This window comes from Epinephelus fuscoguttatus, linkage group LG4 (genome assembly GCF_011397635.1).
Source record: "Epinephelus fuscoguttatus linkage group LG4, E.fuscoguttatus.final_Chr_v1".
NCBI classification, from domain to species: domain Eukaryota; kingdom Metazoa; phylum Chordata; class Actinopteri; order Perciformes; family Serranidae; genus Epinephelus; species Epinephelus fuscoguttatus.
The window spans coordinates 40,180,942-40,196,146 of record NC_064755.1 but is presented as its reverse complement, the minus strand read 5'-3'; the positions used below and the strand labels follow the sequence as shown (position 1 = coordinate 40,196,146).

Sequence of the window (15,205 nt, the reverse complement as noted above, 5' to 3'; positions counted from 1 at the left end):
ACTGAATGTCATTGTATGTTGTATGTGTATGACAATTAAGAAATCTGTGTCTGTATCCTCCAAACTGCTGCTCAGTCACTGTGGTCTCTCCTCCTTTGGCTCTGGCTGGTTGATGAAAAACACATCACATCGGGTTAGTCACCACAGACACCACAACTCTGGGTTCCTGAGAAATGCAGAGAGCTTTCCCTGGTGGTGATAGTTAATCAGCATTGTGTGAACTCATTTGACAGCGCTCGAATGTAACTGTCATTCATTTATATGTAAAAGTCCTGCACTCGAGCTTTAAGTGTCCATAAAGGTTTTTATTTGGTGCTTTAAACTCTGTGTGTCTGGCACCTCTCTCCTGCTCCAAAGTACCGGAAGCTTTCACCCTCTCACTATCCAAATGTCTCCGGTTTGTCATGTAATTTAGTTCCAGAGCAAACTTGAGTCCGGACAGAAGTCTGAGCAGCTGGTGAAACCCTGCAGATATATTACATCCCGCTCTGTCTGAGCCACGGAGCAGTAAAATCCTCACTGATTGCCCCTTTTACAATGGGTGGACATATTTTTTTTTCTTTCCTGGAGGAGCTGCTGGCAGTGCTGAGTGTTGGAGACTCATTCTGCCTCGGCTCAGCCTCCACAGCGGGCCAAATTAGAAATGACGCGCAATAAAAGAGGAAAGGAAACGAGTTTCCCCCAGAGAACAATCTGGAGAATTACTCTCTCTATTCACACAGACAGGGAGAATATTGACAGAGTCATACACTCTCTCTCAGCCAATCAGCTCTCTGTTGCTTTTTATCAGGCCAGTCTCAGAACATCTGCTGCTCCTCTGCCTCTCTGTCTGTCTGATTGTCTGTCTCTCCATCTGTCTGTCTGTCTCAGCGACTCATTGCCAAGTCTTGGGTTAATCCAGGTTTGGTTCACACTAACACAAACAGTACTTCTGTGTGTTTGTGCGGAGCTGAGAGACGTCTTCATCACACAAGAGATGTGTCCCCAAAACATCTTGATTCAGCTGATCTGAATCTGCAGTGTTAAAACTCAGATGTTATTTCAATGCTGCTCCTGATCAAGATCATACAGTAACACTATATAGAGTGTGTGTGTGTGCGTGTGTGTGTGTATGTGTGTGTGTGTGTGTGTGCTCCTTACTTTGCGCTGTTTTTTGGCTTCCATAACATGAAACTGAAGCTAGCTGAATTTGCCTTCAAGGCTTGAAGCCAGATTGCCCTGACGTTTTATCAAAAAGCTGCGTTTAGTCTTACTTTGCCAATTGATGCTATATAAAGGGGGAGTGACGTCATGATTGACAGCTGTGTGTGCCAGTGGGTGTGATCATCATCAATGGCACTGCTCACAGTTGGTTGGACAGGTGTATAGGCGGGAACTCAATACTGCAGCGATCACAACTGCACAGACTCTGGCTCCAAATATAGTCACCAGTACAAGACGACCATATCCAAGATATTTTGGCTTTATTTTTGTACAGTGGAGGTAAGTGGAGACACGTCGTCCATATTTATATAAAATCTATAGTGGCAACGGTTAGCTTGGTTCACCAGCCGAGCTTCAGCCTGCAAAGTATATCTTGTTAAATTCAACTCGCAACCTCCTGAAGGATCCACATCACAGCCTGATGCTTAAGAAAATACATTTATTTACAGACAGCAGAGTGAACGTGTTGACAGCCCGACTAACAGCTCCACCTGAACAAACATCATCATCAATTTATTACCAGAGTCCGACAGCTCTCATTCCCAAAAATCACAACCTAGTCAGAGCCATGGATGGATTATGAGACGATGGGTCCCCGGACCCCCACAGCCTTCTCAGTGGTCGTCATTTTGAGTCTCTTTGTACTTTTTTGTATCTTTTTGTGGCTATTGTGTGTATCTTTGAGACTCTTTTGCCTCCCTTTACTTTGTTTAAGTCTCTTTGTAGTTGTTCCTTTGTAGTTGTTTTAAGTCTCTTTGTGGTTGTTTTAAGTCTCTTTGTAGTTGGTTTGCCTCTCTTTGTAGTTGTTCCTTTGTAGTTGTTCTGAGTCTTTTTGTGATTATTTTGAATCTTGTAGTTGATTTGCCTCTCTTTGTAGTTGTTCCTTTGTAGTTGTTCTGAGTCTTTTTGTGATTATTTTGAATCTTGTAGTTGATTTGCCTCTCTTTGTAGCTATTTTGAGTCTCTTTGTAGTTGTTTTGTGTCTCGTTGTAGTTGTTTTAAGTCTGTAGTTGTTTTGAGTCTCTTTGTAGTTGTTTTGAGTCTCTTTGTAGTTGTTTTTTGTCTGTTTGTAGTTGTTTTAAGTCTCTTTGTAGTTGTTTTGAGTCTCTGAAGTTTTATTGTGTGTTATTGTATTGAGTCTTTTTGTGATTATTTTGAACCTCTTTGTAGTTGTTTTGTGCCTCTTTGTAGTTGTTTTGGATCTCTTTGTTGTTTGTGTCTCTGCAGTTGGTTGTTTTGAGCCTCTTTGTAGCTATTTTGGGTCTCTTTGTAGTTGTTTTGAGTCTCTTTGTAGTTGTTTTGAGTCTCTTTGTTGCTATTTGGAGTCTCTTTGTAGTCATTTTGTGTCTCTTTGTTGTTGTTTTGAGTCTCTTTGTTGCTATTTGGAGTCTCTTTGTAGTTGTTTTGTGCCTCTTTATAGTCGTTTTGAGTCTCTTTGTTGCTATTTGGAGTCCCTTTGTAGTTGTTCTGAGTCTTTTTTGTAATTATTTTGAATCTCTGTAGTTGTTTTGGATCTCTTTTTTGTTTGTGTCTCTGTAGTCGGTTGTTTTGAGCCTCTTTGTAGCTATTTTGTGTCTCTTTGTAGTTGTTTTGAGTCTCATTTTAGCTATTTGGAGTCTCTTTGTAGTTGTTTTGTTTCTTTTTGTGATTATTTTGAATCTCTTTGTTTTGTGTCTCTTTGTAGTTGTTTTGGGTCTCTTTATTGTTGGTGGTGTCACTAGTTGGTTGCTTTGAGTCTCTTTGTTGTTGTTTTGGATCTCTTTGACATTGTTTTGAATCTCTTCATAGTTGTTTTGTGTCCCTTTGTAGTTTTCTTTTGTCTCGTTGAAGTTGTTTGTGTTCCTATGTAGTGGTTTTGAGTCTCTCTGTGGTTGTTAGGAGTCTCTTTGTCTCTTTTTGTCTCTCTCTCTGCTCTTTTTGTAGTCATTTTGCCTCTTTTCTGGTTGTTTGACTGACATTTCAACAAGACAAGTTAAAATTCCCTTCAAACAGAGGCTGTGATCCAGGGACTTGTGCCCAGAGGCCCATTCAATAATCCATTTCTGCACAGAGCTCACACTGTCAGACAGAATAAACATACACATTTGTGATAGAGGATTTCATAATCTATTTACATTATTATTCAAACAGAATCTGTCATATTCTCTTGTTATTGTATCACTATAGGTCCCACTGAGGGCATTTTATGTAAACTGGAAAAAGATCTGTACAGAACTGTAATATAACTGGTTGGAAGATGAAAACCTCTGTGATATCTCATCAACAGTAGCTGATACAAAAGCACATTTGCATATTGTTGACAGAATATTTTCACAGCCAGATCAAAGTGTTGGCGTAGAAAATCACACCGTTACTTCACACTGCTGATGTGTAGATAGACGACTCCTCTCTTTTATTGCTGATTAATTCTGCTGCTTTAATGTTTGCAAGCCAGCAATTTAGACAGTGTCTGAACATGATGAACAACATGTACACGGTCATTAACATGTGTTTGGTGCACACGCACACAAGGGATAAAAATCATGATGATTCTGAGGAGATGGAGTTGTTTCTGCACCTTCAGCTGCATGAAAAATGGAAATAATGTGTGGAAGTGATGGCTTTGAATAGAAAATGCAACATGCTTGCTTGTTTCACGTCTGTAGAAAAGTGCATGATCATTGATGGCTGATCAATAAGACTTACTAAATCCTGCACTGACAGAGATTCAGTTTGCCTGTTTAGTCTGCAGTCATCTCTAATATGAGTTTTTCCACTAATGTCTCGAGTGTCTGGTATATTTTGAGGAATCAGCAGGATTTTTTCATACATGCTGCTTTAGTTCTATATACTGAAGGGAAATGAGTTTTCTACTCCTGTGCTGTGTGTGCATCCTTGATGATTTGAAACTTGTCTTTAATGGACCACAACTAGTCTGACTCATTGTACAGCTGCAACCGACTCGCATTGTTGGCAATGTATGTTTCTGCACACAACAGAAATGTTACATTTGCACATTACTATGAAGTGGATACATTGAAACTTTATGTTCCTTTAGGTGTCAATAATACTGTGGTTAATGTGTGGTTAGGTTTAGGCACGAAATTTTTTTTGTTATGGTTAGGAAAAGATCACGTTTTGGCTTAAAATACCTGGTTTTGGTGGCACAATTTCCGCTCGAAAAGCAGCAATGTCTCAGTAAGAAACAGCTGCTTTTTCGTGCCTCTACCCCTGCTGGAACAGGTCACTAAAAACACCCACGTTTGATGGTTAAAAATCCGTTGGAAAAACAGCGATGAGTCGTCGCACACTATCTCCCACTCCATCCTCCTCAACCGCCTTTCCACTCACCTCGGTCTCACTGGCACAGCTCTCTCATGGTTCCACTCATACATATCCAACCGGCAACAGTTTGTCTACATCAATGGCTCCAGTTCCCACCCAGCCCCTGTAAACCATGGCATGCCTCAGGGTTCTGTGCTTGGTCCCCTCCTCTTCACCATTTACATGCTCCGCCTGGGTCAGACTTTCGTAAACATGGTCTGAATTGTCATTGTTACGCTGACGATACCCAACTATATCTCAGCTCTACACCATCCACCCATCCAGAACTCAGCTGCAAGGGTTCTCACCCAGACCAAGCCTTGGCAGCACATCGCCCCCACCCTCAAACACCTACGCTGGCTTCCAGTCAAGTTCCGCATCACCTACAAACTCCTCCTCCCCGCCTATAAACCTCGCCATGACCTTGCCCCATGATACCTATTGGACCTCCTCACTGATTACACCCCCACGCGGAACATGCAGTCCGCTGACTTGGGTCTCCTGGGTCACATTCGGGGATAGAGCTTTCAGTGTGGCAGCCCCAACCCTGTGGAACTCTCTCCCCATGGAGATTCACCAGGCGCCAACACTGGACATTTTTAAATCTGCACTGAAAAGACACCTGCTCACCCTGGCTTTTGGTTGCTAGATTGTTATTTTTGTTGTTGTAAAGTTTCCTTGGGTCTCTTCAAAGATGCTATATAAGTATTAATTATTATTATTTATTATTACTGTAAATCAACCAGTTTTTTTGTTTGTTGGTCTTGAACAGTGGTCTGCAGCTTGGTGGGCATCTCTCCTAGTTGACACACCATCCACCAAGTCAGCTCATAAACTATGTCATTTTAGAAACGTTGATATGATACGTATGAAACGTACAAAAGTAATGTATCCAGGGTTTGCAGAAATGTACAATACCAACATTTTCTTGAGGGAACTGCACTGACACCTGAGCTGTGGGTTCTGTGGTCACATCTTTAGGGCCTCTTCAATTTACACATAAAATAAGGTCTTCAGTAAAATACGCAAAATACATTTTAAAATGGATATGAGGTGAATGTAAAGAAATACAAGAATTAATACAAAGGTAAATAAATATAGAAGCAGAAAACAGAAATATAAATTGATGCCACATTTTATCAATTAATATCTACATTTATTTTTAATATTATTTATGGTACATTTAATGGCATAAAAATTCATTAATTGGGTCATTTATTTTATTTTGGCAGCTTCTGTCTTCATACTTCAGTTCTTCACATTTTGTTTAATGATATTTGATCGTCTTTGGTTAAAATATGATACAATGTCTTTATTTGCTACAGAACCTCTTTTCTTCAAACATCCAAACTTCTGTTGAATATATATACATTAACTGTCTCTGTTCCCAAGAGACAAAAATAACAAAAACTCACATCAGTTTGAGACGAGCTCCTGATACAGCTGCCAAGAAATCAAAACATTCTCATGATTCTTCACGAAGCTCATTATTCTATACATTATATACAATTATTTACTGACCTGTTGTTGCTGGTGTCAACGGACCTTTTTCTTCTTCAGTCTGTTTTCAGTCATTTTACAAAGATGTTATTCATGCTGAAGAAGGAAACCAGACCAGCAGACAGCAGCTTAAATATACAACCACCTGTTGTCACATCTCACCTGACACCTGGACCAGTTCCAGTCACTGAATGAAGACCATGAGATGCTGCTGAAAGCTCTTTGATTCTCCTTTAAAGGGATAGTCCATCAAAAATATATGTAGATGGCTCCAAATCTTACAAAAAGCTACAGCTACACTTGGGATGTCAGTTTCGGTTAATTTTAACTAGTTAGCTTTCAAGAAAAGCAACAAACAAACAAAGAAATGGCCTCTTCTTTTAGTCCAGTGCTCCATTGACTCAGTGAGATTTAGCAGCACATTTCAAAGCGCTATCCATTTAGAGGTGGCGACATTTTAATCTGTTGTGTTGTAAATATTTTGCCTTTCATTTAATTTTCTGTTGGCTTTGCTGACAGTCAGCCAGCTAGCTGCGTTGACGTGTGAAAACAAAGTGCCCACTGCTCAACCTCTGGTCTCCACTGGTTAGCTAACGTTGGCCTTTCCCACTCTGCACTGCGCACTTGCCAGGTCAGGTGAACTGCTAGCTCGCGGTGCCATTCATTCACGATTACTGCTGGTACTGCCGTCCCTGTGGTGGGACGACATTGCTGTAAAAACATGGTGGCCACTATCCAATCTCCCTCCAGGTCGCCCCGTTGATTAAACAGCTTCATTTTGACCCCTTTAGTATTAATAAGTATGTTAGCACCACTAAAAAAAATAAAATTATTTCTCGCTCCCTGTTTGTACATCCTGACTTCTGTAGCAGCTCTTCTTCTCTGCTCCTCACCTCTTGCTCTTACTGTTTCTTGTGTATCAAAGAATGAATGAGGAGAGGCTTGCGGTTGAGGCCCAATGGTTACGACCCACAATCCTGTCATTGTAAAGACAATTTAATCAGGGAGTGTCCACACATGATTTTAAGCTAATGCAGAGGTGGAAGAAGTTCAGATCTTTTGGTAACAGTTGTAATAACTGTGTGTGCTATCGGTGCTAATGGAAGCATTTGACACGCCTCATATGATGCACCATGGCGCTGTGGTGGCGATGTGTTTTCAGCTTTACAGTGAGCTTAGAGATGTGGGCAGCGATTCAGAGGTCTGGAACCTGCAGGCTCATCGAAATCTGGCGCTTGGAGACACTGACAAAAAAAAGCCAGCCTTTAACGTCGGCATGATACGTGGCCGGTTGCCGTAATAGATTAAGGGCGCTCAGCGGCATCAGGGGGAAACGCAGGGGGGACAAGGAAGAAAGGTAGGGCAATGAAAGTCTGAGCACGGTGGACGGGAGTGGTGGTGGATGGGTCCAACAAACACAGACTTTCACAGGAGAGCGGTTTTAGCGTCCTGTGAGATTATAAAGCCAAACCCTGTTCTTTTTCCTAAACCCAACCACGTACATTATTTGTTGGAGGAAAAAACATCAATTTGCATTGTTGTACCGACGTAGTGCATTTATTTTTAAAGAGACTGTATGTAAACAGTAAACTGCCTATGAAAACAGAAGTGTATTTTGAAAGAAGACAATGCATGTAGCAGGCAGAACTTGACATGGTGTCCCTTTCATGTCGTATCTGAAAGTCCATGACCAAATGTCGATATGTGGCAAGGTCGGAGTGAGAATGTGTTGGCAGGCTGGTGGTTGTGTTTGACAAAGGTAAACAGCTCTCGAGAGAGCAACACATTGACTTTATGTTCGTGAGGTGTCTTCAGTAGGAACCAGTGGGGTTGGAGCCAACAGGAAGTGAGACAGTTTTGATAGATGGATGAACATGGTGTTGGTGTGGGTCTGCACATGGGATAAAAATAAAGATGCTATCAGCCGTCACCTCCTCTCCTCCTCCTCCTCGTCCCCCTCAGCTGAAGAAATCTTTAGAAATGGCCTCCACAAAGTTCGGAGCCGACATGAGGATGCCAATGGTGCAGAGGATGGTGAAGAGTGAGAACGCCACCAGACACAGCCGGTCGATCACCGCTGCAGCGAACTTCCACTCGCTGCACACCGTCTCCTCCTCATCCTGGCCGCGGAAACGCCTGGCGATGTACCTCACCTCCTCCAGGATCTGGTTCAGCTCCGCCTCCAGGGTGGACCCCGCTGCTGCTACTCCTCTTCCTCCGGGATCCTCCCCGCCAACGCTGCTCCCCACCAAACGCGAACACAGGAGCTCGGGTTCAGATGGCGAGGCGTAGTGTAACCCCTCCATGCCCCGGAAGCCGACATACAGGAGGTTGCCATTGGTTACCTGTGGGTGATGTCGCAGAGAGCCCTGGCTGACGCTGAGCTCCAGGCTGGACAAGCTGCCGCGCTGATGCTTGGAAGCGTTGTGGCACGCCAAGCGGACCTTTGCCTCGCCGGGACGCCGCATCCGCAGGAACCAGGCGCACCAGTTCAACAGGATCACACGGGTCTGAAGGAGGAGAAGAATAAGAATAAGAATAAGAATAATAATAAGAAGAAGACACTTCAGGACTGTATCAGAAATTGAAAACCAAGGAGTTCTCCTGCACAGAACAAAACACCTCCTGCACCCCCCAAATATTGCTAAAAGCATCCATCCGGTCAGGCTGTAAAAACCAAACTCCACCCTGAGCTGAGCTGCCAGCATCCCCTTCAACATCCTGACTACATCCTGTGACCCCTGACCCCTCACACACTTGTGGTTTTCCAGATAGCTAGCTTGGCCAACCCTAAAAGGTATATTAATCAATGTGTGTGTAGATCTTCTCTTTGCTGCATACTGTGGACCGTAAATGAAAAGTGGAAATGAGAAATGTTGCCCTAAACCCTGAAACCAGTCCTGTAGCTGTCTGAACACCCTGCTGAGCCTGGAGCTCTGAATAAACAGATGTTGATGTTTCTGGCTCTGAGCCTGAAGGACAACTGTCCCTCGTACCAGGATCTAGGTGCAGCAGATATCTGTCTCCATTTGTCAACGGGGGCTTACAGAGACCGCCAACAACCCCTTGGGCACAATCCAATGCCAAGAACTCAGTCCAACTCAACACTTTCACCCCTGCGAGCAAGCGTAAGTTTGGGGGGGTGCTGTGGCCGTGCTGCCTGCTCTCTCCGGTTTTATGCCAGGCTCGGCTCCTTTCAAAGACTCTTTGCGAAGTACTCCTCCGGGGTTTTTTCGGACCTACAGTAATTGTATTGCGGAGTTTTGCACAGTGGCAACCGGATCTTTGCTCTCAAACCACAAAAAAATGTGATGGCACAACATTCTCCTTCAGTACATTATCCTATGCTTTCTTTTGATTTTCACATTGGCTAGTCATCCTGTTTAATTTGTCTTCTGATTAAATCGGAACTGTTGAAACAAGTTGTAGGAAGCCTCTGCAAGTAATTGGTTGGCAGACACTCTGTGCTGCAATAAAATGGTTAATCAGCAGTGCCGTGCACTGTAGAGCCGATGCGCTGCTGGTTCTGCCGGCCTGAATAGAATATAATGTCTATAGCCTTACTGTTGTGTACAGCATTTATAGACTGAGCTGAGTAGTGATGCACGGGTCGACCCGTAACCCGCAGGACCCGCAAATGGACCTGCGGGTCGGGCAGCAGTGATCGTCTGTTAAATCGGTCTGTAAATGATATTGACATTATTGGCTATTACTGTCATGGCATCCGAAGGTACTGATGCGTTGAGCAGGTGACAGTCCGCGGTCATTTTCAAAACACACTTGTGTCACGCACTCCAAACAAAACTTGTTGAAACTTTAAACAATAATTTATTGTACAAAACGGGGGAAACAAACGTTGACGAACACGGTTCCATAATTCATATTAAATTCAAAAGATAACGAAAAAAACAGCTACAAGTTAGAGGGAGTAGAGATAAAGTGGTAAAACTTGGCATTGATCCACAGCCTCAGACGGATGCGCTCAAGCCTGCCGTGCGCACAAGCTCAGTGGGTAGGCTATACTATATTTTCACATTTTTAACAATGCAATTTAAAAGTTTTGATTTTTATTGATAACCTACATTTACCAACAACAAAAAGACTACATTTAGCACCAAAAAAATATGTTAAAAAAAAAAAAAAAGTAAATAAAAAAACGAATATCGAATACCAAATTTTCATAACGAATACCTACCCATAGAAACAAATATTCGAATATCCGAATATTTGGGTACAGCTCTAGTTAAAAGTTGTTTAAATTATATTTCCATGTTTACAGTTATGTTAAAATAAATCACATTAACACTAATGATGAAAATATTTCTCTGTAATTGTTCTGATGTGATAATAGAAAGTGATTAAATGACTGTGTGCATGATTATGCATAATATTTATTCAGGAATTCATTAACAGAATTTACACTAAGTAATTGACATTTAAATTTACACCACGTCATCAGCTGAACGTCTGATCCAGTTTGAAACCAAATTCAATAATTACTGCTGGGTGGTGCACTTTGTTTTTACCAGATAGTCTGAAGAAGAAAAAATTGGAAAAATATTCTGTTAACAGTGATAATTGTTGGACCTGGTTAATGAACAAGAAAAAAAAGACGAGGAGGAGGAGGAGGAAGACGAAGAGTGTATTTATGTGAAAGTTGACTTTACAAAGTGTGAGTCAAAAATATTTACATAAAAACAAGTTGATTAAAATTCATTTATGCAGAAACGTGTTTATGCGGAAAAATTGCGCACGTACATGAGAGAGAAGTGAGTCCATGTGTGACGTGTGTGTGTGTGTGTGTGTGTGTGTGTGTGCAGCAGGAGTAGGCAGATAAAAATAGAGCATGAATAAAGTGGATCTGTGGCTGCTCAGCTCTCAGAGGAAATCTTCTCCTTCAGTCCAATATTTCACTTCACACTTGACTCGTTAAATATTTAGCTGTCAGACATCAGTCAGAGCAACGACACCTCGCCGCTTCACTCTGGTCACCTCCGACAACAACTTCAGCAACACATTAAAACTGCCCTTTCTTTGCTTCATCGTGCACTTAGCTCAGGTTCCTTTTCCTTTCCTTCACTTCTCTATCCTTCCTGTTCACTTCTTCACCTGCTGCAAGCGCCTCAGGTGAGAGGCTGATATTCTTTTCCACCAACATGGAATCGATTCTGTTCTGTTTTCATGCCTAATTTTGAACCATTCAGAACGTTTGGACCAAAAATAAATTGGTTTGGAACCTGAAAAATTGGTTCCCAGCTGGAACCAAAAAATAGCAGGCTTTCCTGACCTGAGGCGTGAACACTGACGACACCGGTGGGCATGTCATATTCTACAGGTTGCAGAGAGAGGATGGAGAAAGGCAAAAATCAATATGTTAAGTGAGAAATCACCTGAAAAAAAGAGCATGCTGTGATCTCATTAAAAGTTGGTCCGTGCTTGTTTTTTGAATAAAGATCAAATATCTGTAAGATCAGAACAAAAGCTCTCAGGTAGTCTAAGCAATCCACCACCATCTTGCTTCTTCTTCTTCCTTCTGTATTGCATTGTTCAACGCCCTCCGCTGATGACACATTCTTGATTACAATGGTTCCATTCAAAACTGGTGGAAACACAGGCTGGTTCATGAGATAGCACCAAGGATCCAAGAGTCCTGAACAAAACCGTTCAAGGACCAGAGATTATTTGGTGGAAAAGAGGAACATGTGTGAGTCTATGGGCCCTTTCACACTGCCTGTTCAGGGCAGGATTATCGTGCTGTGATGCTGCCTCGCTGTTCTAGGTACGATCCTGGAATGTGGGGGCAGAATTGACCTATGACTAAGTCCCGCCCTCAAACGCGATGAGCCAATCACAGTGCGTATAGCCATTCCCATACACCCAGACATTCTCTGCCTGGATGTTCATTGAAATGCATTACAGAAAGTCAGTTTTGTTCTGTTTTATGAGCTTTTTCGTAGATTTGAAACGGTGTGCATGGGGTACATGCAACTCTGACACAAGGTATCCTGAGAGGCTGGGCGACCAGGTGTATTTTTTACCCTTTAAACCACATCTCGACCGAGAAAAGTGTCTCCTTTGGATAAAGTTGTGTGGTAACGTTAGACCACAACATCAACTCAACGTGAATAAGATTAACAATGATGTCTACATCTGTTCTAAGGTAAGTCAACATTGTGTTTGAGGCAACATATTGTCACTTTGCTGGAAAGAAATATAAAGTTATCTTTAACATCTCTAGCTAACGTTAGCTAAAGTTAGCCTAACGTTAGCTCCTAGCTGCGTTGTTCATCATGTCACCTTGTTTGCTGGGAGTTCATTAGCCTATTTTGTTCTAGTTTTGTACTTTGGTGATGGTACATCATTGTTAGCTGTTGTCCAAAGGGCTCTAGTTAAGCTAACGTTAACTTCTGGAGCTTAGCTTCATTAACTTATCTGTATTGGCAGAGATAACAAAGGTTGGCAAACGTTATGCTGAATGATTCAGTGTAAATACTGTAGCACCAAACTAACGGAGAGACACTCTTGGTAAAGATGGTAAAAAGGCCGTTATCCTTTTCTCATATTCTGAGCCTAAACCTTAACTTCAGTGGCACTTTAACTTGTTGTCTTTGATGGCGACGGCAACGAGATGCGGTTCACAAGCGTACACTGTGACCTGTACATTTTGGCTTGTAATTTAAGCTTTTCATCGACCTTCTCAACAATAAAATGATGAATATATCCCTCCAATGTGTGGTTTAGGCCCTTTTGGTTACTTCTCAATGACATCTGATCGTTATGTCCCCAAAAATCATCAATTGCCTCTTGTGAAATGCCGTGTACTGTGACCCCTGCCATAGCGCCGGCCACTGAATGCTGATAGTTTGTTTGAGTGAGTGAATGGAGGGGGGCGTGGCTTAGCCATAGGTCAATGGTCTTGCCTCTGAGCGGGGAATGGAGGTAGCAATAGCGCCGTATAAACAGGACAATGAGCAGGACGGGTGTGACGTTTTGGACGATGCGTTATGCGTGCGACCCACTGAAAGAGATTTCCTGGGTTCTATGTTCCTTGCTCAACCAAAAAGGGTTCTATGTTTCCTGCTTGGTTGAGCTGGGAACATAGAACCTTTTTTGTGTAAGCGTGGAACATAGAACCGTTTTTAAGTGGGGAACATAGAACCCGGGAAACATAGATACGCTCCCCTGGTTTGAACCCTGAGATGAGGGAGCCCTTTCATCAATTAATACCTACATTTATTATGAATATAAGGGAGAGTCTGCATGTTCTCCCCGTATCAGCGTGGGTTTTCTCCAGGTGCTCCGGCTTCCTCCCACAGTCCAAAGACATGCAGGTTAATTGGTGACTCTAAATTGTCTGTAGGTGTGAATGTGAGTGTGAATGGTTGTCTGTCTCTATGTGTCAGTCCTGTGATAGTCTGACGATAGTCTGACTCTCGCCCAATGTCAGATAGGACAGGCTCCAGCCCCCTTGCGCCCCCTAACAGTATAAGCAATTATAGAAAATTAATGAATGAAATAAGTTAGCAGCTAACTCAAAGGAGAACAGCAGCTGAAAAACTGAGAAAACAAGGAGGTCCAGGAGCTCCTTACCCTCCAAGCAGAGCGTGAGATCAGCGGTCATATAAATGAGACAGTAAATGATTTGTGTGTCATCGATATTGTTTATAAAGCCCTGCTGCTGTTTATGTTAAATGTCATACTAAAGGCTGACATAGTTGTATTACATGTCTTACTTCTTCTGATTCTGAGACGCAGTATGCTGTCTAAAAGTATACACAAGAGTAGCATGATGTTGCGGTTGTTAAGTTCTGTGTAAAACTGCAAAGGTGGTATAAAGAAGGGACTTTGTAGCAGCTCTCTTCAGGACTTCTTACTCTGTCTGTCTGTCTGTCTGTCTGTAGGGAGTAAGGGGGTAGGAAGTAGGGAAGGGGTAATTTACGCCCCTGGCCCACATACAAATTTTAAGTTGCGATCATTGTGTTGCAGCTGGAGTGATCCCATCACAAAATGATCTCTTTCCCTTCCTTTCCGTTATACTTCACTAAGCCTAGGTTTCTTTGTCTTTGCTTCACCTTTAAATCCTTTCTGTACTTTTCCCACATTTTCCCTTTCTTTCTGTTCCTGTACTGGGCTCCTGCCTAGATCTACCTCTCATTGACACAGCCCTGTAATTAGGGCTCTGGGGAGTCATTGCATACAGCCCAGTGATTATACAATGGACAGGAAAAAAAGAAGAGAACACACTCTGCTACATCACAAAGACCCAATGTGGATTAGCCCTTAAAGTCAGACTTAGTCAGGTTGTTTAAATGCTTCCACCAATTACACTCTACACTAGATTTCTACCCTTTAAAGTTATTTACCTGTAATTAGATATCTTTGTTGTTACAGGCACAAAATGGAGAAAGTTAGAAGAGTTACAGTGGAGGTAGATTATTAAACACCTGACAGTAAGTCTGCATCACTTCCTTCAACTGTGGCAAACATTATTCAGATCACAAACTTGAGGTGTGGTGGCTTAAAAGTTAGAGGCGCAACCTTGTGACTGATAGTTCAGCAGTTTGATATCTGAATTGTCAGAACGAATCTGAGCTGTGAGGTGACAGATGACAGGGATTGCAGTGCAGCAGGACACAGACCTACAGACTCAGACTGGGAACAAATCACAGATATTTGGTCAGCTGATTGTGAGGGACAAACATGTGTGTTCAGATCACTGAAACCAGTCCTGTCCTCAGGCTCCACTGACTGATGGAGCTGCTGCCGAGGACACACTGGACCTGCTGGGAAGCTAAACGACACAGAGTTGTCCTTTCAGCCTCACAGCTTCACCTTCACAGCTCAACACTCATCCCTCCTCTTCCTCTGCGGGAACATCCCCATTCAGAGCACAAGTCACCACCTCACCTAACCCTGACACCACACACACACACACACACACACACACACACACACACACACACACACTCACAGCTGAAGTAAAAGCTCTGACCTTCAAAATAAATTCCACCATAATGGATTTTCTCTTGTTCAAATCCCCACAGGGAAAAAAAGTGTGTGTGTGTGTGTGTGTGTGTGTGTGTGTGTGTGTGTGTGTGATGTAAAGCACTTTTCTTCAAACTCCTGTTTGCTGTAAAATAAAGAAACAGGATGAGCACATTATCATCCAATCAGCTGTTGACGCTGCTCGTTCAGAGCT

At 42.6% G+C, this 15,205-nt stretch overlaps 1 protein-coding gene across 2 annotated transcripts in view; it reads right to left on the bottom strand.

The window, feature by feature from the left end:
• Nucleotides 1-5,724: 5,724 nt before the first annotated feature.
• LOC125888082 (neuronal acetylcholine receptor subunit alpha-7) overlaps nucleotides 5,725-15,205 on the bottom strand; it is an 85,119-nt gene continuing 75,638 nt past the window's right edge. For both annotated transcript variants that reach the window (XM_049575274.1, XM_049575275.1), the window contains exon 11: nucleotides 5,725-8,516. In XM_049575274.1, coding sequence (XP_049431231.1) covers nucleotides 7,965-8,516 — 552 coding nt within the window. In that variant the 3' untranslated portion in view covers nucleotides 5,725-7,964. The remainder of the gene's footprint in view (nucleotides 8,517-15,205) is intronic.